This window comes from Monopterus albus, unplaced genomic scaffold, assembly GCF_001952655.1.
Source record: "Monopterus albus unplaced genomic scaffold, M_albus_1.0 scaffold389.1, whole genome shotgun sequence".
Taxonomy (NCBI): Eukaryota; Metazoa; Chordata; class Actinopteri; order Synbranchiformes; family Synbranchidae; genus Monopterus; species Monopterus albus.
The window spans coordinates 61,485-88,803 of record NW_018128269.1 but is presented as its reverse complement, the minus strand read 5'-3'; the positions used below and the strand labels follow the sequence as shown (position 1 = coordinate 88,803).

Here is a 27,319-nt window from a genome sequence, read left to right as displayed (position 1 = left end):
ACTCTTCTCTCTGGTTATCCTTGACCAGATGTACCCTATAGAAACTCATAAGCATGCCTAAGCATTTAACAGTCTAACTAGACATCCTATCTCCACTAAACATTTCTAATACATAAAGTATCTATCCAATATCTAGCTGGCTAAACAGTATCTTACATACAAACTGTAAATGACACAACTTCACTCAGTAACATTTCAGTAAATTAAGTACCCCCAGTTCACTATTAGTGTTGTTTTCTGTGTGCCACTGGGTGTTTTGCCAACTTTCATACTCAGGCAAATTTTGGCATCTTTTTCTGTGGTTTTTTTTAAGTGGGATTATAAACATTTATTTGCAGTGGACATCTGAGATAATGAAATCCTCTGAAAGTGTAAGTGACACCGAGTCTAAAATATGTCATGTCAGGTTTGACTGAGTCATGACTGATGATGATAATGATGATGTGAGATGTATAAGAAATGAGTCACTGTCAGACACTTTCATTTTGTCAAAGTGGCTCCCCAAGGAGACAAAAAGGTTGGAGACTCCTAGTCCTAGTAGATTGATTTCAGATGTAAATTTGCATGAGAGCAAACGAGCCACAGCATGCCGACTCACTTAACTGTACAGCACTATGTAATTATGATTAACTGTTGCTTAGCCCTAGCTAGCCAAAGGGCAACAAGAGCACCAGGTCACATAAGTCTGGACTCATGTGACTAGTTGTTTTTTTCTATTATTTTCGTTTTCACTGACCAGGAACTGACAAACAAAAGCACCCTGAGTCAATGACATGAGAGAGATGTTGGTTAGGAGACTGTAAATGAGGATGTTTGTCTTTCCACAGACAGGACAATAGAATTTGTTATGTGAATGAAATACAGTATAACATGTCAAAACAAAGTTGTCTGACAGGAATTATAATTACCAAAGATGTTTTAGAAGAAAAACTGGCACAGGTCTTAGCGGAACTGGCTGAGCTGAGAATTGAATTGAGAGCTACAGTAAATTTGGCAGAGCTCTCACAGATGTATACAGGTGTTTGTTTACATGAGCCATGGCAACACTTGTAAAATATACCAGCTGTTAGACCAATATAGCCACCCCACTATAGTATTATAATGCATCACATGCATTTAAGTCTGACTGTGATGATGATGTAGCTGTAATGCTATTGTGCATTGAAGAAATATGTGAATTTAAAAAAAAGTGTGCTCAAATGTATCTTTCCTTAAGCTATGCTTAAAACTGTTAGAACTGGTCATTTCACTGTAGTTCCTCCTCTGGTTCTACTCCTTGCTTGTAGCTGTGCTATAAGACCAACTCACCAAACCAGGAATGTAAGCCAAAGACTCAAAGCTAACTTAGGCAGCACATTTCACGGATACAGTCCAGTGGACTGTGTTTCATCATGTTTAACCAGAACATCTAAGCTAATCCAACTTTGTTTTTGTATTATTTAACTTGTGCTGTTTTTATTTTTGTTTTGTAAAAATGTGAACAAATCCATGGTTTGTGTAGTATTTGTAAAATTGTTGTGTGATTATTACGTCTAGCCATGATCAGTGGCGTATGTGTATCCAATGCACTTCAGTTGCATGTTCCACTTGTTCCACTCTTTTTACAATCACTAGAGAACACCAAAGGTAGAAAGCTTAAATTCTACACATAGTGGCATTAAAATGTGTATAACAAATAACATCATTCTGGTCTGATATTACTTGTTTTGTGCTCATTTCATTTCCCCTTTTTTTATTACAGTATACCTACTAAACATCAGCATGCTAGCGCCATCATTGTGAGCAGGTTAGCATGAACATTTAGAGCCTCACTGAGCCACTGTAGCTGCAGAAATTTAGTCCTAAAAATTAACTGTAAACATTGAGCAATGGCTATTCAATTTGTACAAGATGATTAAACAAAATAAAATTTAAAAAAAGGAAAACAATCTGAGTCATGGAGAGTATGCATGCCACAATAAAGACATACTGCTCTAGTTTCATACAGTAAGTGTAGAGTTGTACAAGTGGTCATACCTGAATCATCTTGTCAATAAAAAATTCAAATTCTCTGTCAGTGTTAAGTAAGTCAACTTAACCAGTGTTGATCATTATAGTTATATATCTGTTCTTCTCTTTCACTGCACTAAAATCAATTAATTCCCTTTTTTCAACTGGCAGATGCTCCTTTAATGTTAGCCAAGCAACTGTGTCTGAACTCGGCAGATGGTGCTGAGTTCAGACTCTGGTTTAATTTTTACACAGCTAGAATAACAGAAGATATGCAGAAGATATTTTGGTGTTGGGACTTCCCTGACAACAAGGGAGAAACTTGTGTCCTTCATGTCCCCTCCCTGAGTTGTCTGGGCCCAAAGCATAACTCGATTAGTCAATAGTAGACACAAGGTTTCTACAGGAGAGAAAAAGATTCCTTTGACAAGTTTGTCCTGTAGGCACATGGTACCAATGAGATGTATGAGTAGACAGGCCTGCCACAATAGGTGGCAGCCACTATGCTCACACATATTACCCCCTTTTTTTGTCCAGGACCGGTCAGAGAAGATGCTAAGAACAGTAAATGAAGAAACTCAAGCAACTAGAAAAATGTGTTTTCTATAGACATCTGTTTTTATCGTCTGGAGAACACAAACTGGTGACTCCTAACATTTAAAGCAAATTATAAGTTAGCTGTTTTACTTGTGAATTTTGATGTTACCTACTGTAGATTCAATTCAAGCACACTCAGTACAGTGTAGTTAGGAAGACATCGAAAGGTTCAGTCCAGCTAAGCTGCAATTCCTGCCACTCACTCACGTCTGCCTGCCCACTTTTCCTCACAATGGCTTTATTTTCAGAATCAGAATTAGAATTTGCTTTATTGGCCAGGTGTGACGGACACACGAGGAATTTGACTCTGGTACATCGGCTCTCAATGTGCAAACACTAAACCAGCATTAGGCTGTGTAATATAACAAAATAGCAGTATTAACATCAACAAACAGTGCAAACAATGCAGAATAAGCAGTATAAATAGACAGTAAATAATGCAGACAACAAAGGAATGTTCATTGAAATGAGATAAATAGGGATAAAACAGAGTACTTAAGAACTAGAGACCTGTATGAGTCTGTATAATCTGTACAATGTATATACAGTGGTGTGAAAAAGTGTTTGCCCCCTTACTGATTTCTTATCTTTTTGCATGTTTGTCACACTGTAATGTTTCAGATCGTCAAACAAATTTATATATTAGTCAAAGATAACACAAGTAAACACATCATGCAGTTTTTAAATGAAGGTTTTTATTATTAAGGGAAAACAAAATCCAAAAACCCAATCAAAATGAGCTTTGAAAGCCCACACCACTGACTTTATATAAGTATGGACAGTGTCATCACTTTCTTCTGCTATACAAAGGTGAAGCCAAAATATGAATATGGCGGCTGCCATCTTGGCATTTTGCAACTTCTACTCCAAATTCCACACCCTATATCTGAGGGTAAGTCCAACCACCCTTCAAAGGAAACTCATTTCGGCCACTTGTATTCACATTCTTATTCTTTCGGTCACTACCCACAGCTCATGACCATAGGTGAGGGTTAGACTGACTGGTAAACTGAGACCTTTTGACCCGTGAGGTGTACAGGTCCTCCATTTAGGGCAGGCTCACACCAATGATCTTTTCTGCAGTCCTCGCTGTCTGCTGAAGTCTGTCTTTGTCCTGTATGGTTGCTGAGCCAAACCAGACAGTGATGGAGGTCGATGATTCCGTTGTAGAACTGTATCAGCAGCTCCTGAGGCAGGTCAAACTTCCTGAGCTGGCGCAGGAAGTACATCCTCTGCTGTGCCTTCTTGATGATGGTCCTGATGTTGGATGTCCACTTCAGGTCCTGGGAGATAGTGGAGCCCAGGAACTTGTAGGAGGGGGTAAGGTGTGTGTGTGTGTGTTTTGAGCATGTTCAGCTCCAGGTTGTTGTCACAGGACCAGCTGCTCAACCTCCTGTCTGTAGGATGACTCGTCACCGTCTCGGATGAGACCAATGACCGTTGTGTCATCTGCAAACACTAGGAGCTTGACACAGGGGTCCTTCGAGATGCAGTTGTTGGTGTAGAGTGAAAACAGCAGAGGGAAGAGCACACATCCCAGGGGGGCACCTGTGCTTAATGTCCGGGTACTGGATGTGGGTTTCCTCGACTCTGCTTTCAAATAATCAACTAAGGACCAATTTTCACTGCAGAGCTCAGTTACTTCCTCTGTTACTTTATTACAAAGAACGTTAACCTTAAGACATTCAGCCCACAGTATAATCTTGCTATAAGTTTTGTATTTTGTATGATTATTAGTTTTCCCAGACAGGTGCGAGGCCTCCCAGCAGGAGAATTTATCCCACTCCTGCAAAGTATTAACATCACAGATGTGGGAATACAATTAGCAGTTTCATCTATACTGTAGGTAGGGTTGTTGTCATACAGTATCTCTATTTTGTGGTAGATGAGACACCAGCCAGGAGTGCATTTGCGATTCTTGGGAGGGAGCAAGCCTAGCAGAGACGGCCAACTCAGATTACTCTAAATTAGCTCTGGGGCACTCACTTTGGGTGTATTTGCCTTATTTTCCATGAGGTGATGAGAATAACAGTAGTAATGACTATGAAAAATGGATTGTCAAGTGTACAGGCTGACACTATGTTGAATAATTAATTCCAGCCATGGCTGTCGTCTGTGCAGAGGCATAAAAATGTAAATGATTATTAAAATAGTTGACTTTTAATTAAAGAAGCATCAGATATTTCATAAATATGTTCAGTGTGTTTCCACATAATTTACATCTTTTGTGTGAAAAAGGTGAGAAAAAAATGATTAAAGTGGTCATAGTATGATAGGCTATACCTGGTTTGTTAATTTTACTTTCAAAATGTGTTTTTGTGAATGCATCTTGGATACCATTTGTCTGACAGTATTTTCAGGAATATTCTAATATAATGTGAGCAGGTGGATGAAGCTGAGGTCTGGCTATGCAAGAATAGGATTAAAAGTGTATGTGCACGTGTATTTATGTGATGAATCCACCCATGTGTTTAGAATCAGTGTTCTCTCTAATCGTGAATTAATAAAATGACATTAAATCAAACCTTTCAGTTTCTGCTCAGGGTCCAAACAGCTGACGTTCCTCTATATGGAAAGGAGAGTGATAACATGCTGATCTGTGTTGATCTCCACAATTACTCGAATATTGTGTATGAAAATAATATGGACTACATTTCTCATACAAGCAGTCATCATATCAGTTTGCTGCTGTATTTGAGCTGACCAGGCTTGATATGAAACTGCATAAATAAATACATAGCCATTGTTGATCTGTCAGGTATTTAGCCTGCCACTGCTTCACCTCTCAACAGATGTCATTTAAAACTCTTCACATCCTGCTTGCCAAAGGCTTTTGTGTCCATCAGTTTTCTGTTGTTGTATCCAGAGTATAAGAAAGCAGGTCACATTCTGTTCATTGAACTTCTTTCCACAAGACTGTCTTAGACACTCTGTGATTTAGATGGTTCCTGCCAACTGGAATAAACGCATTCATAACTTTAATAATTGGTGTTAAGTATTTATTTTACACTCATCTAGCTATAATAGATAATTTTGCCACAACAATTCCACATAAAGACAGAAAAAGGAAAATGAGCATGTTAACCACACAATTGAATCAAACGATTGGTTTCAGTGTAAAAAAAAAAGGAAAAAAAAAAGAAATCAGTTTATTCTGTGATTTACATGTATAGTTAAATATAAGCAAAAGTGGCTCTTTTGCTTATTTGCTTTTTGTATTTTAATGTAAAAAAAATTAAATGAAGCCTTTTTTCATGATCCGATTTCCCATTGCATAACGCATTTGGAATGAACATAGGGACTCATAGAGCAGAATATATTGTGGCGGCCCTGACCAGCCGCTTATGTTTATGTTTATGTTCTGTTATGTGTTAAGTGGGTGCAACCGTAATGCTCGAATAACGTGCTTGTATTTGTTACCGCTGTTTTCTGCGAAATGCCGCGCTGTTCTGGCCAATGTGGGATGGAGGGAGGAACAGGTGCGGGAGGGTATAAGAGGGATGACAGGTGGGCGTGCGTGTTGGTTCTGTTGGCGGGCGATGGTGAAGTTCGGGGAGAGACTTGTGATGTTCTGTTTTGTTACTTTTTCCGGTGAGCACATAGTGCTGCGTTTTGCAACCTTTTCTTTCTTGCTTTTGCATGCTTGAATAAAGCCAAGAAAAGACAGAGTCGGTGTTCTCCTCATTGTCAGTCTAGGTGCCAGCACACAGCTGGATAGTTAGCTGCACAGTTAGGTTAGGATCGGACCAGCTCTCCTCAACCCAGCCAGCGGTCGCCACAATATGATTTAGGCCAAGCCTGAGTGCTGACATATTGATAAAATGTTACAATTTGAAGTTAGTAGCGAGAATATAAGTATAGTCTTTTAAAGTGTAAAACTAGGATTTTGTTCAGTTTAGATTTTTCGGACGCTTTTATTCTGAAAGACACAAATCGGAAGTATCGTTCCTACGTTGGACACCAGGTCCCCTGTCACAGTAGAGACCGGAACGCGTGGAAAAGGTACACAAATGTTTATTTGCGAGTTTTAGCAGTGAGAGGAACAAGACAGCAAGCGCAATAAAGTTAAACACAGCAGAGAGAGAGATTATTTTAATTAGAGAATTTAGAGCGAAGCCAGTCGGCTGGTCAACACTAGCGTGTAAGCTGAAGTTAAGGCTAAGCTAACGTCTTCTAGATGGAAAACTGCATGGACAGATCACCCAATGACACAATTAACCAATACGGCGACCTTCACACGGTATACACTAGTTATTACCCGTATCAGCTTTGATAGGAAAGAGAAAACAAGTTACTCTCATCTATTGCTGCACTTGAAATAGCTACTTTCGTGTCGCACACCGTGGGCTAATATTTGCCATGGGTGTTTCTGACGTTATGGTGCGGCCCATGGTCCTACTCACCTGTTTATAAAGAAACCTGGATGCAATTTTATGTAAGTTGCGTACATGTTTTGGGTATGTGTTGAAGCCAAACTCCTGGGATCATTAAATGACGATTAGATAACTTAATCTCTCATATACTGTGAGTCCTACCTTAAGATAAAGAATGTGTGTTACCACGTCTAGTGTCAGACCTGGTGCTAAGTTAATTTTAGCCAGTTCACTAAAACTGTTTGTAGTTTGTTGTGATCATGGAATGTATAGAGTGCATACTGAAAAACAGCTGTCCATGTGTCTAGCTGTCCAATAGTAGGATTTACAGGGCTGTTAAGACAATAGCATACACAGGATAAAGCTGAATAAATGATTGGGCTGTTACAGGAGCTCTGCTGGTTTCTCGTTTCATTTATCACCTGCCTGTACATTCAGGTGGGTTTTGGCTCTCTGTCCTTCACTGGAGAATTGAGCGAAGTTACTCCAGTAAACAACATGATGAGCTTCATTGGACAGGTCCCAGTGTAGGAGCTGGATTCTAGAGGATGTGGCTTAGAGCCTCAAGCAACCCATTGCACACCTCCTCCCCTGATGTGACTGCAGTGGCTTATACAGTGGCCTTGTTTAAATAATACAGTGCCTATAAGAAGTATTCACCACCTTGGATGTTTTACCCCTTTATTGATTTTATAAATCAGTCATGGTCAATATAATTTGGCTTTTTTGACAAAAAATAACAAAAAATGTTGTGATTTTACTGACTATTTAGATTTGTGTTATTGCTCATCTACTTTATATTTCACTTGTATTGTGTGGCATTCATGTGGACAGCAAAGTAAGAATTTCATTGTACAGGGAAACACATTTCCTAACTGTGCATATGACAAAAACGCTTTGACCTTTGACCTGACTTGTACTTTTCAATAACCCTTTCTCTTGAGTTGCTTGGAGTGTTCTTTTGTCTTCATGGTGTAATGGTAGCCAGGAATACTGATTAACCAGTGACTGGATCTTCCAGACAGTGTCTTTATACTACAGTCACTTGAGACACATTCACTGCACTCGGGTGATCCCCATTTCACTAATTGTGAGACTACTAGTACCAGTTGGTTGGACCTCTGTTGAATTAGGTCAGTCATTTTTAAAGTGAATATTTATGTGAACACTTATTTCACATTACATATTTATATTTTATTTACCTAGATTTACCATATTTCAACATGGAAGTGCGAGCTCTGTCTCACACCAAATGACCAGTAGGATCACAAACTATTGAAGGTTGCACCCCTGTCCAGGGTGGAGCAGCCCAAGAGGATAAAATGTATTGTAAGAACTTAATTTGGGGTTCAGAGAAGTCGGATCTCCTGCGGGAGCTCTGTCTCTCTGATCCCAGCGCTGTAATGACTTCACTGTGCTCAGACTTTCAGTAAACTTTCTGTTGATTTTAAACAGTCCTCTCCTGTCTTCACTTCTCCTGCTTCCAACAAAAGAATTAATTTCTTAATTTCTAACGAGCAGGCTTTGAATCTTACTAAATTGTATTACTAATACATTAAAGTCTAAGACATTAATGTCTAATAGTTATCTGACTAATTTATTAATTTCTAACAGGGTGAATACTTTTTATAGGCACTATATATTTACCAAGGACTAAATATGAATGCTTATTATATGCATCATGTTTCTGTTTGTCCATGATCTGACAAAAACTGCCTGACACCACCATTAAACAGCTACAGTGGGCTTGCAAAGCATGCAGTATATGGGTGAAGGAACATTTGTATTGGCAGGCCTCATCAGTCCTGAATCAGCCCATTTTATATTTGAATGCTGGATCACTGACAGACTTTTGCCGACAGCCATGTCAACAGACTCCTCACTCCTCAACTCCGAGCTGGAGCTGCACCAGCAAGAGGAGCTCTATCAACAGCTGCTGTTACAGGTAATATTGCTCTAAAGTGAACTGAGTTAAAGTGATACTAAGGGTAAATTCTTGCAGAGAGAAGGGCTGCCCCGTCTGTTTGCGCCTCTGCCATCTTTTTATCTAAACTAAATCAAAGTGATTGTACAGTTTAATTTTATCCTAATCATTTTGATTTAGTTTTCTTATTCATTTTATTCAGTTTTTACTCTACTTTATTTTGTTTTAGTTTCCTGTTTTAGTTGCTGTATGTCCTGCACATATAGTGAATTGACAATAAGAATCTTTGATCTTGATCTTGATTCTGCTGTCACTATGACCAAGCAAAAGTGGAGGATAGACATTAAGTAAGCAAACCCACTTACCCAGCATAATCCTCCAAAACCTTAGCTAATATTAGCCACGATAAGCTACTAATCATACCAGACTAAGTGAGGTTGTAACAATAAAACCCTGGAGTGTATAGAATAGAGCCAGAGCTCATGTTATTGCTTAGCATTTTGCTTATCAGTTTGTAACCTGTAGAATGTGTTATTTCTTCTTTCAAAATTACCTAGTCTTTTGTTAGGTATTTTTAGTCAGATAGATATTGGATAGATACTTTATGTATTAGAAATGTTTAGTGGAGATAGGATGTCTGATAGGATTAACCAGGCTTGTTTGAAATGCATCTGCAGCACTTTTGTACTCTGCTGGATTCCAGTGGGGATGTGATCTCCTATAAAAGTCCAGAGAGTAAAGAAAATAATACTGCACCATGCAAAAAGGCTCCAAGTAGGAAAACCTTTTCAAATCCACAAACACCTCTTCTGTAGTTTGTCCTTCTAGCATTGCCTCATTATGAGAACACTGGTGTGCATTTTGTTTTACATCATGGTAAATGCCCTTATACTTGTATAGCACTTTTCTGTGCATTGCAACACACTCAAAGCGCTTTCACACTATTTGGCCATTCACCCGTTCGCACTCCCAAGCATTCACGCACCGGTGACATCACCGGGAGCAACCGGGGGTTCAGTGTCTTGCTCAAGGACACTTTGACACGTGGAGTGGATCGGCCAGGAATCGAATCACATGCTTTTAATGTATTGCACAAGCATTTTACGCTACAATAGCTTTTTCTTTTGATGTTTGATAATTTCTTTTCTTGATTGTTTCTTTTGATAATTGAATATGTGTAAATCTTACCAGTGAATTTGCTACTGGTTAACTCTTTAGACAATGGAAAAGATGCAGACCGAAAATCCAGAGTCTAAAGTAATCCAACCGCAACCCGGTAAGTATCTTAACAACACAGGTCATATCACACACACACACACACACACACACACACACACACACACACGTAAAGTTATGCAGCATTGCCTACTTTAAAAGACAATGCCGAAGTTTATTCTTGTATTTGTTGACTTCTCTCTCATTTTTCCTTTTTGCTAATCTTTGTATTTTTTTTTTATTATTATTTCTCTCTCTCTCTCTCGCTCTCCCCACTCCAGGCATGTGTGTGAAGACTCTCTCTGAGCCAGGCAAGGACAAGGTATTTGTGAACATCTGCCAGTCAAACTCAGTTCCACCTCCGCCAGACCTTTCGAGAGAGGAGCTTGTAGAGCTGCTCAAGATCCTAGTGGCTACAGAGTACCCATGAGTCTGGGCGAGCCACACAGCGAAATAGACAACAGTATGTAACCAAACCCAAGATTGTGTTTTTTATTTGGAAGCTTTTGAAGCTGTATTTTTCTTCTATTACAGGCAGTTTATAAAATTCAGCTTCTTGTTTTTTTTATTTACAGCATTTTTTTTGACAGATTGATTCAAGATTTTTTTTTTGTCAATTCACTATATGTGCAGGACATACAGAAAAATCAAAATACTGTTTCTCTCTCTCCTAATATTGAATGCCCATACCATTTAAGAAGCTAAAATAGAATAAAAGTAGAATAAACTCAGAATACATACAATATGAAGACTGAATTAAAGTATTTAGGATAAACTAAATGGTACAACCTAATAGGCTATGAAGAAACCTGAAGCCATGTGCAAACAGTGACAGTAGTGCAAATAATAACAAGATTATCAGGTGGTCAGCATCACCAGGGACGTTGGTGATGGGATGCATAATAGCTTATGAAATGTACATGGACAGTAGTGCAAATGACCAACAGTAGCAGATATGACGGTAAAAAAAAAACGGTCAGCAGCAGATTTACTTATAATGTAACAAAAAGGGGGAATGTATTTAGTTTGAGCAAACAGCAGAGGTAGTCTTGTTATGTTCAGTGGTGGGTTACAGTCCAGGGGCAGAGAGGGGGAGGTAGTGAACAGTGTTCAGCATCCTCACAGCCTGATGGATGAAGCTGTTTGTAAGTCTAGTGGAGTGGGCCTGAAGACTCCGATACCTTCTCCCTGAAGGCAGGAGTCAGAAGTGGGAGTGTGAGGGGTGGGAGGTGTCATCAGCAATGCTGATGGCTCTGCAGGTGAGGTGGGTGTTGAAGATGTCGGTAAGGCGAGGGGTACCGATGATCTTGCTGGCTGTATTTGCTATGCGTTGCAGGGTCCTTCTGCAGGAAGCAGCTGGCTCTCCTCAGTCTGTAGAGGAAGTAGAGGCGTGTTTGAGCTTTCTTGGCCAGTGATGTGGTGTTGGTCCAGGAGAGGTCCTCAGAGATGTGCACCCCCAGGAACTTGGTACTGCTCACTCTCTCCACTACAGCACCGTCGATGGTCAGTGGTGGATGCTTTAGAGGTTTTCTCCTGAAGTCCACAATGATCTCTAGTCTTCCCCACATTGAGGAAGAGGTTGTTGTCCTTACACCACTGGACCAGTTGGCACACCTCACTCCTGTAGTTGGCCTCATCAGTGTTGGTAATGAGGCCAACTACAGTCATGTCATCTGCAAACTTGACATTGTGGTTGGTGCTGTAGGTTGGCACACAGTCGTGGGTCAGCAGCGTGAAGAGCAATGGGCTGAGCACACACCCCTGTGGATCCCCTGTGCTCATCATGATGGTCTTGGAAATGTTGCTGCTGACCCGCACATTTTGTTGCCTCCCTGTTAGAAGTCCAGCACCCAGTTGCAGAGAGAGGTTTTGAGTCCCAGGTGTCCAAGTATATGTGTAAGCTGCTGGGGAATGATTGTGTTGAAAGAAAGAAGTCATTGAGGCTGTTCAGCAGAGATGTCACTATCACAGTTCCAAGGTGGGGGTTTATATCCTGTGAGGGTTTGGATGCCCCACCAGAGACTCTGTGCATCTCTAGTGTTGCTGAAGTGTCCAGATATTTTCTTGCTGTATTGGCGTTTTGCCTCCCTGATTCCACGGGGCAGGTTGGCTCTTGCTGTTGCTGGGCCTGCGGTGTCGCTGGCTCTAAAGACTGCATCCCAAGCCCTCAGGAGTCTGTGAACCTCACCTGTCATCCATGGCTTCTGGTTGGCACGAACACTGATATTTTTGCTGTAAGTGACATAATCAGTGCATTGAATTCTTATGTCTCTTTCTTTCTCTTTCAGGCTCTCAGAGTTGCACAGCTTTTGATGTGGTCATCAACCAGGAGTTCTTCCAGAGATGCCAGGTGTGTTTGTGTGTGCATGTGCTCCTGATTTGTGTCATCAATGTGACAGTTTGATTTTATTAGAGAAAGGAGTAACTAGTAGAGACATTGTACACTACTCACTTGGGATGATGCATGTCATGATTGTTGGGATGTATGATTTATTCGCTCACTTTATTTTTCCTCGAAGGGCAAATTGTTGTGCCGAGATTAGTAGAGAGATGGCCCAAGTGATGAAGGAATTCTTGAAACTGTTTGTTTTGCTAGATGGGGCCCTGAAAACAGAAGCAGATCATAGTAATGTGAGAGAACACTGACCTGACACTCTCAGTACTGTGTTTATCAGGGTCCACAGAGCACATATAATTACACAGTTTGTTGGTTTTTTATTTTGTTGTAGTAGACCTTTATACATGAATAGCACAATGCGATGTTCTTTGTTTGGAGGTCCATTTCACCTTGTCCTATAAGATACAGTGGTGAGTAAGGAGTTAATCATTGATGATGACTGTGATACTGACACCCAGACATGGTGGGAGAGGTATGCATTCAAATCAAATCAGTTTTATTTGTATAGTCATCTCAAAACATTTTACACAGTAAGGTCTAGACTTTATTATTATTATTATTATAATAAAGGAAAAACCCAACAAATCCTCCTTGACTTTGAGACTTTATTATTATTATTATTATTATTATTATTATTATTGAGGAAAAACCCAACAAATCCCGCTTGAGCATGCACAGTAGAGAGGAAAAACTCCTTTTAACAGAAGAAACCTCAGACAGACCTCCGCTCTTAGTGGGCAGCCTCAACTGGTGAATTGGAAAAAATACCAAACGTCCTCATGTAATTATATGAAATATGTTTATGCCTTATAGAAGGATCCCTTGTTCCAGCAGTTTGTTATTCTGGTCTCTTTAGAGGGTTTGGAACACAAATACGCCTTGGAGCTAAGTAGAGGTAAGTGTGTGCGTGTGTGTAACCTTTCTTCAGCTTGACAGCAGTTGTTGAGGTTTTCTTCTGTGTTTCCGCAGACTGGAAGGTGCTCAAGAACAGAAAGTTCTTGGGTTCTCTCGGCGAGCACAACATCCGGACGAAAAACAGGCCAATGATTCAGGAGCTGCAGCCTCAGTATGTCCTGCTGTGTGGACTGATTAACAGAAAACATACATGCAGAGCCCATCACATGCTTCTTAAATCCTCATGCAGTCACAGATGACTGCTCAGCATGTGCATGCAGTCATGTGTGACTGGTTAAATGTCTGCTCTTCAAGCAGGCTTACAGGCTTAATGATTAATTTAGATGGAACATTGTGGGTGTGGTGTATGATTGTTAACACTCTAATAATTTTTTAGCATATTACTTGTGTCGTGTAGAAGAGAATTATTTAAGAATGTAATTATGTAAGAATGTTAACACTGTTATAATTTTTTAGTATATTACTTGTGTGGTGTAGAAGAGAATTATCTATGTAGAGATACTGCTTGCAAACCAATGATGGTAAGATGATGTCATGGGGTAGGACTAGATAAGTCTGACTTCTTCCTACTCCATTCAAGCATGTACTAGGTATAAGCAAATTGATATTGGATTAGCATTTGTTGGATATGTGTAAAATTATGTGTGTTGACATATCAACTGTCTTTACATGCTTGAAAGAATAAATCAAATCAAATCAAACCTCAAGCATTAGTATTACAAGCACAGTGTGTAAAGGGACACGTATGCAGGTTTAGAAGTAAGGACTTCACTTGTTGGTTTAGGGGTAAGATGGGGACTCCAGTGAGTGGACCATAGGCAAAGCAGTGCAGACTTCACTTCTGCACCAACCTGGCTATGTGGGCCGAAGTACGGGGTATATGCCTCAGTAGGTTCCAGTAGTGGAAAAGCAACATTGGTCCACTGGCTTAACATCTGAGACATACTGTATATTTCTCTAATTCTCTGATTTACAGGAGAAAGAAAACAGGAGACTGGGTGATTTTACAGTGAGTTTAAGATTTGTGGGCTTCTGAAATCTCCCATTGTCTGTCCCTCTTCTTACAGGGAGAGCTCCACTGCTACAGCAAAACGGTAAATCTGCTCTACTCTCTGTCCATTTAATTTTCCCCTTTTCTTTCTCCTTGTCTGCTGTTATTTTATACCCTCTTCCTCCTATTTTCTCTCCATTCATTCATCTCTCCTCTTTCTGGTAATGTCTCACTGTCTCTAGACCAGAGTTCACTTTGCTTGTGGAGCCTTCTACTGGTGACCCTGAGTACCTCATTGGAGAGATAAAGCTACCAGGGGTGGTGAGACATACATTACACCACAAACATACAGCACTTCGGTCTCTGCCCTGTTCCTCTGTTCTGTCTTGTTTCATCCTCAACTTGCCTCCAAAAAAATCTGCCCCAACTCGTACTACCCTGTTAGGGAAATGTGAGTTGCAAGCAGGATAGAATGGGAAAAGATATAATTAAAACCAGTAACACATATTGGAACAATGAGACATGCAACCAAATTGGTAATGTTTAAAGAGCTTATACAGTGCCTTGCGAAAGTATTCGGCCCCCTTGAACTTTGCGACTTTTTGCCACATTTCAGGCTTCAAACATAAAGATATAAAACTGTAATTTTTTGTGAAGAATCAACAACAAGTGGGACACAATCATGAAGTGGAACGAAATTTATTGGATATTTCAAACTTTTTTAACAAATAAAAAACTGAAAAATTGGGCGTGCAAAATTATTCCGCCCCTTTACTTTCAGTGCAGCAAACTCTCTCCAGAAGTTCAGTGAGGATCTCTGAATGATCCAATGTTGACCTAAATGACTACTGATGATAAATAGAATCCACCTGTGTGTAATCAAGTCTCCGTATAAATGCACCTGCACTGTGATAGTCTCAGAGGTCCGTTTAAAGCGCAGTGAGCATCATGAAGAACAAGGAACACACCAGGCAGGTCTGAGATACTGTTGTGGAGAAGTTTAAAGTCGGATTTGGATACAAAAAGATTTCCCAAGCTTTAAACATCCCAAGGAGCACTGTGCACGCGATAATATTGAAATGGAAGGAGTATCACACCACTGCACATCTACCAAGACCTGGCCGTCCCTCTAAACTTTCAGCTCATACAAGGAGAAGACTGATCAGAGATGCAGCCAAGAGGCCCATGATCACTCTGGATGAACTGCAGAGATCTACAGCTGAGGTGGGAGACTCTGTCCATAGGACAACAATCAGTCGTATACTGAGATTTGTCTTCCAACAAGACAATGATTCAAAACATAAAGCAAAATCTACAATGGAATGGTTCACAAATAAACATATCCAGGTGTTAGAATGGCCAAGTCAAAGTCCAGACCTGAATCCAATTGAGAATCTGTGGAAAGAACTGAAAACTGCTGTTCACAAATGCTCTCCATCCAACCTCACTGAGCTTGAGCTGTTTTGCAAGGAGGAATGGGCAAAAATTTCCGTCTCTCGATGTGCAAAACTGATAGAGACATACCCCAAGCGACTTACAGCTGTAATCGGAGCAAAAGGTGGCGCTACAAAGTATTAACTTAAGGGGGCTGAATAATTTTGCACGGCCAATTTTTCAGTTTTTTATTTGTTAAAAAAGTTTGACATATCCAATAAATTTCGTTCCACTTCATGATTGTGTCCCACTTGTTGTTGATTCTTCACAAAAAATTACAGTTTTATATCTTTATGTTTGAAGCCTGAAATGTGGCAAAAGGTCGCAAAGTTCAAGGGGGCCGAATACTTTCGCAAGGCACTGTACATACACTGAACAGCTGAGTTAGCTAATAGCTGCCAAGGCTAACTACTAAGTAATCATGGGTATACATTTAGATTTGTACATTTTTCTGTATTTTCTATTTGATTTACCTACAAGCACAAAGGGTAATGGTTTGAATCCTTATTGTACTACTATAAATAATACCTACAAAACATACAAGTAAAACAAGCGGAATGCCAAATCAGGGTATGTTTGTAAGTCCCTCTTTTCTGTCAACTGTCTACATCTGCTGAGTGCTTTTTTAAATCAAATAAATGTGTCCACTATGCCGGACAGTTCCACTCAGGTAAGCGCGGTTCAGACCAGGTTGGACAGAAATTCAGAAATCATGTTCGGGTTAGATTGGGGTTTGGCCACATAGGTCAGACTTGAGGCTAGATGGCTGGAGTCTTCAAATGTCTGCTTCATTTAATGATAAGGGGAAAACGCCGTACGAAATCAACTGCATCGTGCTCGGGTCAGGTTTGGACACTACAGTATATTCTATGAGCTTGTAGGGTCTGGGTTGGGTTTGGATGGAAAAATGCATCTCGGTCCATGCTCTACTGTATTTAAGGCAACAATTTGTCATTGTTTTTCATTCATTATTAATGACTAGCATCGCATTTCGACTATAACACCCCCTCACCCCATAGTTTTTGTGCAATTTGGGAGTCCCATGTAATTGTTAACTTACTTTCAGTTCAGATGAAGGGTTCCCAACCCACAGTGTTGATCTGAAGAAAAATGTAAAAAAAAAAAAAAAAAAAGCTCAATTTTATGTCATGCAGCGTGTTATCTCAAAACACCATGTACAATAGATTACTGATATGTGCAGACATGGTGGAAAGCTCAGTGCAGTAGAATCCTACCTGGGTGTTTATGTCTCCTGTGTAGCCATCATCTCGTTCTCTGGTCCTTGATGTCGGAGAGGACCGACTGGTGCTGACAGCTCGGCCCTCCCTCTTCCATCTTGATATTTTCCACCCCTTCCTCATCGATCAGCAGAACAGTGTGGCACAGTACAACAAGAGCACTCAGGTACAAAATACAGACATACAGAAAGTTTATACTATACACAAACAGGTTCAAACTGTGAAAACAGCACTGTACACTGACACTTGAATAAAACACACGTTATGATGCTAATAGTTGTACCACTTGTAGCTATGATGCACAATGCGTGTACACTATGGCACTAAAACACTAGAAAACCAAATGGGGAAAAAACACACACTGACACTAAATCTGAATCACAGCAAAACAAGCACACACACACACACACCATCACACTGTGTAACACCAGCTCAATGGGGGAACAAAAAAACCTGTGTACTAGAGAACTGACACACTGCAAATACCACAAAAATTGGGCTTGGATATGATTGTTTGTTCATTACATAGTAACAGCTGTGGTCCGCACACTGTTGCAGTAAAGTCGAACACAAGATGCCCTCTCTACAGGTAACCCCCAAATCCCTTTTTGACCGTTCATTGCTTTTCAGTCCTCACTAGATCTGGAAGTTGTTTCAGTCTGCCCTCATGAAGTACTTCCCAGAGCTCTTGTTCCTGCTCTGGGCTAGTGATGGGAGAAGAGAGTCTTTCCATAGCATTGAGCTGATTGAAACAGTTGCCTTATAGTACGCCTATTATTTAAAGCCTTGGGATGCTTAGTGTAGAGGTACCTGATGATGTGTTGATCCAACACCAGATGTTTGGTTATAAGAAGTGCATTTCACTGAACTGTGCTGCACCAAGTCAAAAGGCTCCAGTACGAGCCAAGTAATTCTTGCTCCCTCCATCTTCCAAATCATTGTTTGTGAAGGAAACATAAGTGCAGTTAAGGGAGTTGGGATGTACTATAGGTCACACCCACATACCAGACCCCCAAAGACTTTGTGAAACAGTGAATACAGTTTTCTGAGCATCACAAATCCCTCAAAATGACTTTATAATCAGAATTTGATCCACTTTGTCCCATATCATTTGGAAAGTTTAAGTTTAGATTATTTTATATTATCCCATTCACGCGCATGTGCGGCCAGCAGAAGTCTTGTACACACAAACACACTGTCGGCTTTGCTGGAGAAGGACTCTAGACAAAACTTCACAAGAAACACTGGAACACTAACTCCAACCAGTGATGAAAAAGCTGATGTGACTAGACATTGCTACACCTGTAGAGCTGTCCCTCACAGCTCTACAATGTGTGAAAACCCCCAGAAGAGGTGAGGATGTGGACAGAATGAGGACAGAATGTTGTTGGATTTTGTATTTTAAGACTTTTCAGTCTGTGGTTTTTGGTATACCCCTGTATCTCACTGAAGCTCTGTTTCACTAAGAAGCTGCAAATTCTCTTATTACTGAATGTCTAATGTCAACTTTCTTTATCATCTAATGCACATGTACTTGCACTTTGGCGTTTTTTGCACAGTGCAGCAAGTTGCGATAAGTATTTTGAAGAGGATTATTTGTCGTTTTGGAGGTTTTTGAAATAGTGTGTAGACATCACATGCCACTGTGTAACATACCGAGACTACACACCTTTTTCTAGTCATCGAGTAGGACAGGACAAGGGTGTGACAGCGGCAGTACATTTTATGATTGTGTATACACATAACAGACACTGATAAAGGCCAGATGGCCAAAAATGTTCTGTGTTCTTGCAGAATAAAGTGAATTATTGTCATTGGGTGTGAGGCTGTGATTATCGGATAATATTTTCAGGACAATGCTCCAGTTTTTCCGATTGCAGTGGAATCCATATATAAATGTAACAGTCCCACACAGTGTACAAGAATCAAAGCAATAACACATAAAAGTAATGTGCTAAACATTCACACATGCATTGTTGGTTAACATGCTGCACCTTTTTCTTCTGTTTTCTCTTGTTCAGGTCCTTACAGTTACTATGCCTGTGGTGTCTTCATGAAACTATAGAACAGGTGTTTTGTTTGTATGTGTGTGTGTGAAATGATGATGTGATAATAAAGGTATTTCAATAAAGTCAGTCACTCTTTGTTACAGCAGAGCCTTGAGCAGTCCACAGTGTGTTTCTTCATGTAAGAACAGGTCTGTGGTTGTCGCAGATTCAGATACAGCAGATGTTACTGGTGCAGCTTGGACCATTGTCAACATGCACAAAAACAGGGAAAACAAACTGAAAAGCAGAAAACCTGACATGTGCAGTGTTCTGAGCAGCTTTAATGCATCAATAAAAGAGCAATGTCTTTCTGCATAAAGCCATCATCAGGGTGTACGTAAAACACACAACAGTAAGTTTCATAAATCATACAGGTACAGAACATTCATTTAAAAACAACCAGTTGCACACAAACTCACATGTAGGCCAATAAAAGACATGCACATAGGCAAATTAAGAACATGGTCATGTGGTCAATTGCATTCAAGGATCAAATTGACAAAGAGGCAACAGGTGTGTCCAATAATTAACAGGCATCATATGTTACATAACACAAAACAACAACAATATTCCAGCTGGACATGTTTGTGAATTTTAGCTTTGAAAAATGTAGTAGATACAGTGACAATAAATGAACCATGGATATTACCTGATTTTCTACATGATTTGGTCATAAAATCTGACCAAATCTTCATCTGAGTCATTAATATAGACAAACTCAATGTGCTTAAGCTAATATGACACAAACATAATTTTTTGTGTCTTTATTGAACCTGGCCTTAAACATTCATAGTGCCGATGGAAAAAGTAAGTGAACCTTAAGATTGAATTAACTTCAAAACAAGCTTTCCTGTTGATGTAGATAATTCAATACAGTTTTATTTGTATACCGCCAAATCACAACAAAAGTTTACTTTATAAAGTCAGGTCTAGACCTTACTATTATAGTGGAAAAGGCCAACAAATCCCCCTTGATCAAGCACCTGGCAACAGCAGGGAGGAAAAACTGTTTAATGGAGGAAACCTCTGACCCCAGCTCTTGGGGGCGGCCTTCTGTCATTCTCAGGAGGAATTTTGGACCATTTTTTCTCACAGAACTGCTTCATCTCAGCCATATTCCCATGATGTCTGGTGAACAAGTTTCCTGATAAGAACATCTGGGAAGCACACGATCCGGTACCCAAATGTATTTTGGGGATTGCATTTTATGAAGGTTTTGATCAACTCTGAAAGCAGCTGTAGGTGGAAATAAAGTAGGCGGCACATCCATTGGCTGAGCACTCTGATGGACCATTAGTTTCACCATAAATGCAGCATTAACAATATAATTTTATTGTATTATTTTGAAAACACTGAAACATTTAAAAAGTTACATGTGAGACCCTTTTGGATTTCGCACACTGAATGCAGCTGTGAGTAAATTACACTGGTTAACAGGATCAGAGACTTTCTTCCATGCACAAAAGCTGGTCAGTGATATTAGCAGGTTACTGAGTGAATATTTATGTGTAGTACTTCTACATAAATAGTTTTGTCACTGTCAGTCTGGGAATGGAGTACATACAATAACTGGCAGAGGAGAAGATACAGGAAAAGAAACTTCTTTATTTGTTTGTCTGTCAGTTTCTGCCCTGCTCTTTAAAGGGGCGAGAGGAGCCCGTTAGATTGGACACAACTAAAGCCAGCCCCGACTCCACCTGCTTACCATGTTTTTCTCCCTCTAATAATGTATTCCGCCTCTTCTCCACAATGCGCCCGGGAATGCGTGGCTACGCGCAGATGTTAAAACATTGTTGAGGACGCCCATATGTCCCTGAACCTGGGGCTGACACGAGTTTAGCGCTGCTTCCTGTTGCAGGAAAATAGAGCCCTGAGAGCAAATGAAATGTTCTGATTTAGCTACAAGTACAAAAGATAATGGGTTGAATCCTTATCAAACTACTATAAATAATACATTCACAACACACCAGTCAAGCGGAAAGAATGCCAAATGGTCTGGGTCACAGGAACCATCTGCAGCAACTCTTCCCCATTATGATAAGTTTTGGAGGGTGTTTCTACTAAAACAATATTTGAAAAGTGCTTTAAATGTAACTCTCATGTATGTATGATTTATATGAGGAGATACCGGCCACAGGCATTTTGCTTAGCTTAGCATTAAGGCTGCAAACTAGGGGAAATTGCTAGTAACAAATAACATTCATCAGTTTTTATGCTTTAGTTGTATGAGTTAAACAATTGAGATATAACATAGTAAGTAGTGAGCTTTAGAGTGTAGGCAGGTTTTCTTTACCTTTCAGTAGAGCTATGCAAGCTGGAGAATCAGTGTAGCTGTGAATGTCATCTTCTTAGTAGCAACAACTGCTGAGGCAGGGTACATCCTAATTTCTTTATTTGATAGCTTGCTCCTGTCCTCTGAAGACCGTCCCAAAGCTCTTCTTTCTGGTCTGAGGGGCCATGAGCAAGTATTTATGAGAATGCAGAAACAAATAATTATTACACTGAAAATACACACTGCTGCTATTAGAAATGATTTATGTGCATATAGCCTCTGAGCAGCGGTTGGATCCGTTCATCACACCCTCCCTCGTCACATTGTCATCCCTCTCTCCACCTGCCCTGTGGCACCCTTGCATTTGTCCAGTGAGGTCATTCCTCTGTTCTCCCTAATCCTGCAAGGTGCTCATCTTTCACCCTCCATTTAATCTGTATGTGGCCCTCAGCCCTGATTTCTCTCCCTCACACACACACACGTGTGAATGAGCACATTTGCACACGTAGATTCACAGTTATTCTTGTACTGTATACTTGGACATTCAGTAATTCTCACAGTATGCATAAGCACATAGTCATTCCACACCCACATACACCCCCACACACAGTGCCCTTCCACCTCCCTCTATAAAACTCCCACCACCTTTGTATAGTAGCCATTCTCTTTCCTGTCTGTCCCTTTGTCTGTTTCTTGCATCTTGTCTTACCACACCTTCATACAGGTACGTCTGTCTGTCCTTTAATATGTCCTTTCTAGGTTTTGCTCCAATACGATGTCAGTAGAGTTAAATATAACCAACAATTGTGAGATTATTGTGTGACTTTTTCCAGGCAACCAGTGTTTTTCTCTTCTTTTCTTTTTGTGCTATCATCCATCACAGTGGAGACTTTGAATATCCATGAAAGTAATTTCGTAAAACAGCTCAATTGTCCAGAAACTTAATGAAACAATAATCTTAAACATCTGCCACTCCACAAACAGAGCAATGTGTGATTTGGAAAACAATATCTGTTACCCAGAAGAATCTAGCTACCTCACCATCAGCAGTGTTTATTTGTACTATTTTCCACTGAGAATATTGTCCTTATGAAAAGTGTTTCCTTTGGCCTCTATTCCATTTGAGCAGCAGCAAAACTCTTAAAGATAGATCTCCAAAACCCCAACAAATAAAGCAAGCAGTAGTGTACCTGAATGAGTAGATATCACTAGAGGTAAGTGACAATGTATATATTGAAATACTTTAATTTCATAAGTTATGCAAAAGTATATAAAAAAATCACATTTTTATGGCTACTCTGCAAGCACTATGCTGTGTTACATCAATGGATGGACAGAAGAATGGTTCCGATATAAAGCATCTGTTCTTAGATAGTGGCTGCCTTGTGTGACCTGTCACTTCTAGTATGCATCTATCCATCCTTCCATATGCCTGTGTATCTGTGTTACCATAGCAGGCACTCAAACTGACATAATATCACACATCTAGAAATTTACACAACAGTTATTATGTAGGTGTAGATTATTTACAGTACATGGGATGGTTCAGTACATATAAATAAGGTTTCATTTTGTAGCCAAGACAAAGGATGATGATTATTACTGCCCTAAGCAGACATCCTCAGTTCCCACTTGTACAAAACTATATCTATGTGGGTAGACCTTAATAAAAGCATTCAGGAAATTATTTGCAGGCTGCAGTATTTTGATTGAGTGCATTTCCTTTAATAGACCTAACTATACTGGGTCTGATTGCTAATTAGGCTTTTGTGTGTGCAGTTTGCATGTGTGTATGTCTGTGTGCATAGCCTGTCACCCATCTATCTTATCCTTCTCTTTGCTGCTGTCCTCTTTGTGAGGCTGATAAAGATTCATCTTATCTTATCTTGTCTTATTTTATCTTATCTTAGCTCATCTTAGCTTAGCATATCATATCTCATTACTTTGTTTCTTTGTGGTCATTGCTAAATACATACACAAATGCTAACAGTCTGAAGTCAGACAAGCTAACTTTAGCACACAGACTGCCTAAACAGGTGTCTGCATACATGAATGTAGTGTGTGTGTGTGTGTAGCCAGCAATGTGAGGACCAAGTTGATTTTTAAATCATGGGACTGAGGACATTTTGGAAAGTGAGTACATTTTGGCTGGTCCTCACTTACTCAGACCCCCTCAAGGGGGTCATTTTCCTTTCCTATCTAAAATGTAATAGGCTAATAGCTAAAATAACCTCTCTTTAGCACAATTTAGGTATTGTTGTACACCCATTCACCTTTACTCCACACACACACTGTCCTTGACTAAATTTAACCCTGTTAAAGCCTATGTCTGTTGTCTACTGGAACTTGACTCTTCTCCTAAATCCCCTGGCTCACTCATCTCCCACTCCCTCGCTCCGTTTAGCTCCAAAACGGGCAGTTTCTGACTGTTCCGACAGAGGTGTTGAAATGTGCACCTCTCATTCATCCATCTGTCATTACTCCCCACCCTCCCTCTCACCTCTCCCACTTACCCTCATGCCCTTATTTATAGGTATTACTTTGATGTACCTTTAGAGTAAAATAAGGCTTTCCTCCTCCATTTAAGATTACACTGAGAGATGCTTTGAGCAAGGCACTCAACTCCAAGTGATTCTTGTGAAGGTCCAGTGAAATTTCATGTTTTCTTCAAGTTGATATCTTATGGCTTTCAGTGTATTGCTTTGCTGTTAGTATACAGCAAATAAATATCACAAGATATATATTTTATATCACAATCATAATATCTTCTCCTCTTAAAGGAATTCTTTGACATTTCAGGTAATACTTTTTTTTTCTGAGTTCGATGAGAAGATTGACTGATGCCACTCTCCTGTCTATGCTGCTAACAGGAATCTAAATACAACAGTCAGTTAGCTTAGCGCACAAACTGGAAACATGGTAAAACAACTTTACGAACTCTTCCAAATGTAACAAAGTCCACCCACCAGCACCTGTACAGCTAACTAATGAACTTGTATCATTTGTTTAAACCAGCAATTACAGTTGTTTGGAAATGTTTGAGGGCAGAGGAAACACCTTGTGAACATATCATAAGCTGATATGGCAGACTTGTTGGCAAACAATAGCTATTGAGGCCTTTATATACACTCACTGGCCACTTTATTAGGTACACCTGTACAATTGTATGCACTTTAATGCAATACTTCCACCTTAACATCTGTGTTTATGAAGCTCAAAATGTTTCAGTTTTTGGTGAAATTGCCATAAATGTATAAATTCAGTTATATGTTTATTATTGAGGTCATAGTTAAAGGTGGTGTTGTACTGAACTACATTATAGTCAGAGGTGTTCCTAATATTCTGATCCTCTCTTTTATGTACACCTCTAAATATAATATAGTTCACTACAACACTATCTTTAACTATGACCTCAAGAATGTAAAGTGATCGGTGGATGCATAAGGACAATACTCATTCTGTTTTAGCTCTGGTTTGTATTTGTGGGAAATATCAGGCTATTTAGCTGCTAAATGCCCCACTGTGTTCACCAGCTAGCTGCTAACTCTATCAGCCATTTGGTGCTGGGCATGTAGAGAGCAGTGAGAGTGAACCATCCAGTAAAGTTGTAGGTGAGAGAGTTAAACAGTGAGCTGAAACTCACTACAAAGGTCCTTAAAACTGGAGGCTACAGATTTGGGTGATAACTTTCTGTTACGTTTTTCACTATGAGTGACCCCTTTGACATTGTTTTCACAATGTCATTTGATACACTGTTCATATAACAGTATCAGTTATACTGTAACTGCTTCAATTAGGCTAACACAGAGACCTGAGTTTAAGAAAAAATAACAGCAATAGTTTGTAGTTTTGCAGCGGGGTTATGAGCAATTAGGCTAACACAGAGACCTGAGTTTTAAGAAAAAATAACAGCAATGGACTATTTCTTATTTGTGCTTAATAACTTTGGACAAAGTCAGGCCAGCTGTTTCCACATGATTCCAGTTTTTTGCTAAGCTAACCAGCAGTTGGCTATCTTCATATTTTTTGGTAATGTTGTCGATCTTCTCACCTCCACCACAGCAAGAAAGTGAATGTGCATTTTCCAAAATGATGATCTGTTCCTTTAAAACTCATTTTCTATTTTGCTGATGCATGATAATTAAAAGAAATTAAGGATCTGGAATGGGCAAACAATTCTGAAGCTGAAGCTGTGTTTATACAGACAGAATAATAACAGCTGAAAGACAGGAAATATATTGATTTCTAGCCGAAAGCACTGGGTATGGCATGGCAATGCACATGACAGCAGACAGAGGAGAGAGAGATAAGAGCTTTCATCAACTGTTAATGCCTCTAGAAATTCAACGGCACAGGCACAGGGCATCTATTAATTCTTCCCAATGAAAAAAAGGTAGGCAGAGTGGAGGACAAGACTGAGAGGCATCAGAGTGCTTTTTACTGTTTGAGGTTTTGAAAATGTTTGGCCACATAATTGGAAAAGTATCCTTTATAAAAGCAGAGACAACAGACTTTCTGAGTTGATGAGTCATGTAAATTGCTCAGTGCACATTAAACTGTGAAACCAATTGTTAAGAAGGAAGTGCTGGTGAGAAACACCAGGTCAGAGGTAAAGTGTGACTGAGAACAAAGGAGTACAGAAGGACAAAGATGTAAGGAGAACTAAAAAGCGAGCGAAGCTCTATCTCTCTTGGTCTTTCTGCATTTAACCCTTGTCACATTCTCACCTGTTGGTGCTCCATCAGTCTCCCTGAATCTCTTGCCAGGAGGGCGTCAGCGCACACCCACTGTGTATGTCTGCCTTGCATAGTTTCATGTCAGGACAATGGCAGCTCAGAGGGACAATTTATAGCCAAAACCTTCCTAGCATTGCCTCTCTCTGTGCTTGTGTGTGTGGTTTTCTGTCTCCAATGTCATGAATCCCAGGAGACCTGAGATTCGTGCCACCTGTCATTTAGTAATGATGACTCATGTACTTATGCACAACCAGCCCTTCCATTATGCATTATTTTAAAACACTTTATATGGGCTAAATCATTTTCATCCAGGTTGCCAGTATTTTTATGGTAATATCTAAAATCTAACTAAAATGTCCCTATTGTGTTGTAGTCAGTAAAAGAAGACTTCAAGACAACTTGTTAGATAAACAATCTTTAGAAGGATTAGTGCATAAGTCCTGTAAATCTTCATGTAGGCAAAAGATATTCCAGACATCCCAACCAGGGAGTTTCATTAGATTTTAGTGAGGCACCAATGCCACAGCCACTATCAATATGTGGTAGACCACTTTCAAGAGGGATGTTATGTCTGATGTCAGATTTTACATATTACATCAATATGCTAACATGCTTACATGACAATGCTAACACAGTCATGTTTAATGTGTTAGCATGCTAACATTTTCTGATTAGCGTTAAACACTATGTACAACTAGAGCTGATGGTGGTGTCTTTAACTTTCCAGGTATTTGGTCATAAACTAAAGTATTGGATGAATAAAATTTTTGACCTTTATGGGGACATAAAGACTCTGAGGCTGGCACTAGAGTGCACAGTTTCCTTTAAAGTAAAAATTAAAACATTGTGGGGGAAGGGATTTTGTCAGTGTATTTCACTCAAGTTTGCCTGTTATATTTTAAAATTTGTTGCGTGTGAGAGGAAAGACATAATTACAAAATAGTGAATAAAACACCCGGCACATTTAACAGAAACCAAATTGACATCTTTAAATAGCTTTTTGTATGTTTTTGCTCTTCAGCTAGCTATATTCCAATGCTTCCTTCATGATCTTCTTTATCAGACTGTCATCTGTTTGTCTTTATTGCAGCTATGTCAGATGTAGAAGAGGAATACGAGTGAGTAGCGTCCATCACTGTTTATCATTTAATGTCATTTGTCATCTGTTCATTCCAGTGTAAATGCATCA

General features: G+C 39.7%; 2 protein-coding genes across 3 annotated transcripts in view; both read left to right on the top strand.

The window, feature by feature from the left end:
• The first annotated feature begins 6,099 nt into the window (after positions 1 to 6,099).
• pih1d1 (PIH1 domain containing 1) lies at positions 6,100 to 19,249 on the top strand. Its single transcript, XM_020585971.1, is given in 12 exon segments — positions 6,100 to 6,177; positions 8,822 to 8,904; positions 10,102 to 10,159; positions 10,380 to 10,496; positions 10,499 to 10,561; positions 12,387 to 12,448; positions 13,310 to 13,391; positions 13,466 to 13,562; positions 14,479 to 14,505; positions 14,645 to 14,723; positions 17,097 to 17,240; positions 19,096 to 19,249. Coding segments are annotated over 12 exon segments (900 nt in total). The 5' UTR covers positions 6,100 to 6,125; the 3' UTR covers positions 19,132 to 19,249.
• Positions 19,250 to 22,069: 2,820 nt separating this feature from the next.
• tnnt1 (troponin T type 1 (skeletal, slow)) overlaps positions 22,070 to 27,319 on the top strand; it is a 13,026-nt gene continuing 7,776 nt past the window's right edge. The window contains exons 1-2 of one of the 2 annotated variants that reach the window (XM_020585963.1): positions 22,070 to 22,118; positions 27,221 to 27,248. In XM_020585963.1, coding sequence (XP_020441619.1) covers positions 27,223 to 27,248 — 26 coding nt within the window. In that variant the 5' untranslated portion in view covers positions 22,070 to 22,118; positions 27,221 to 27,222. Of the gene's footprint in view, positions 22,119 to 27,151; positions 27,249 to 27,319 lie in introns of those variants that run through there. The other variant, XM_020585964.1, reaches the window with a different exon arrangement.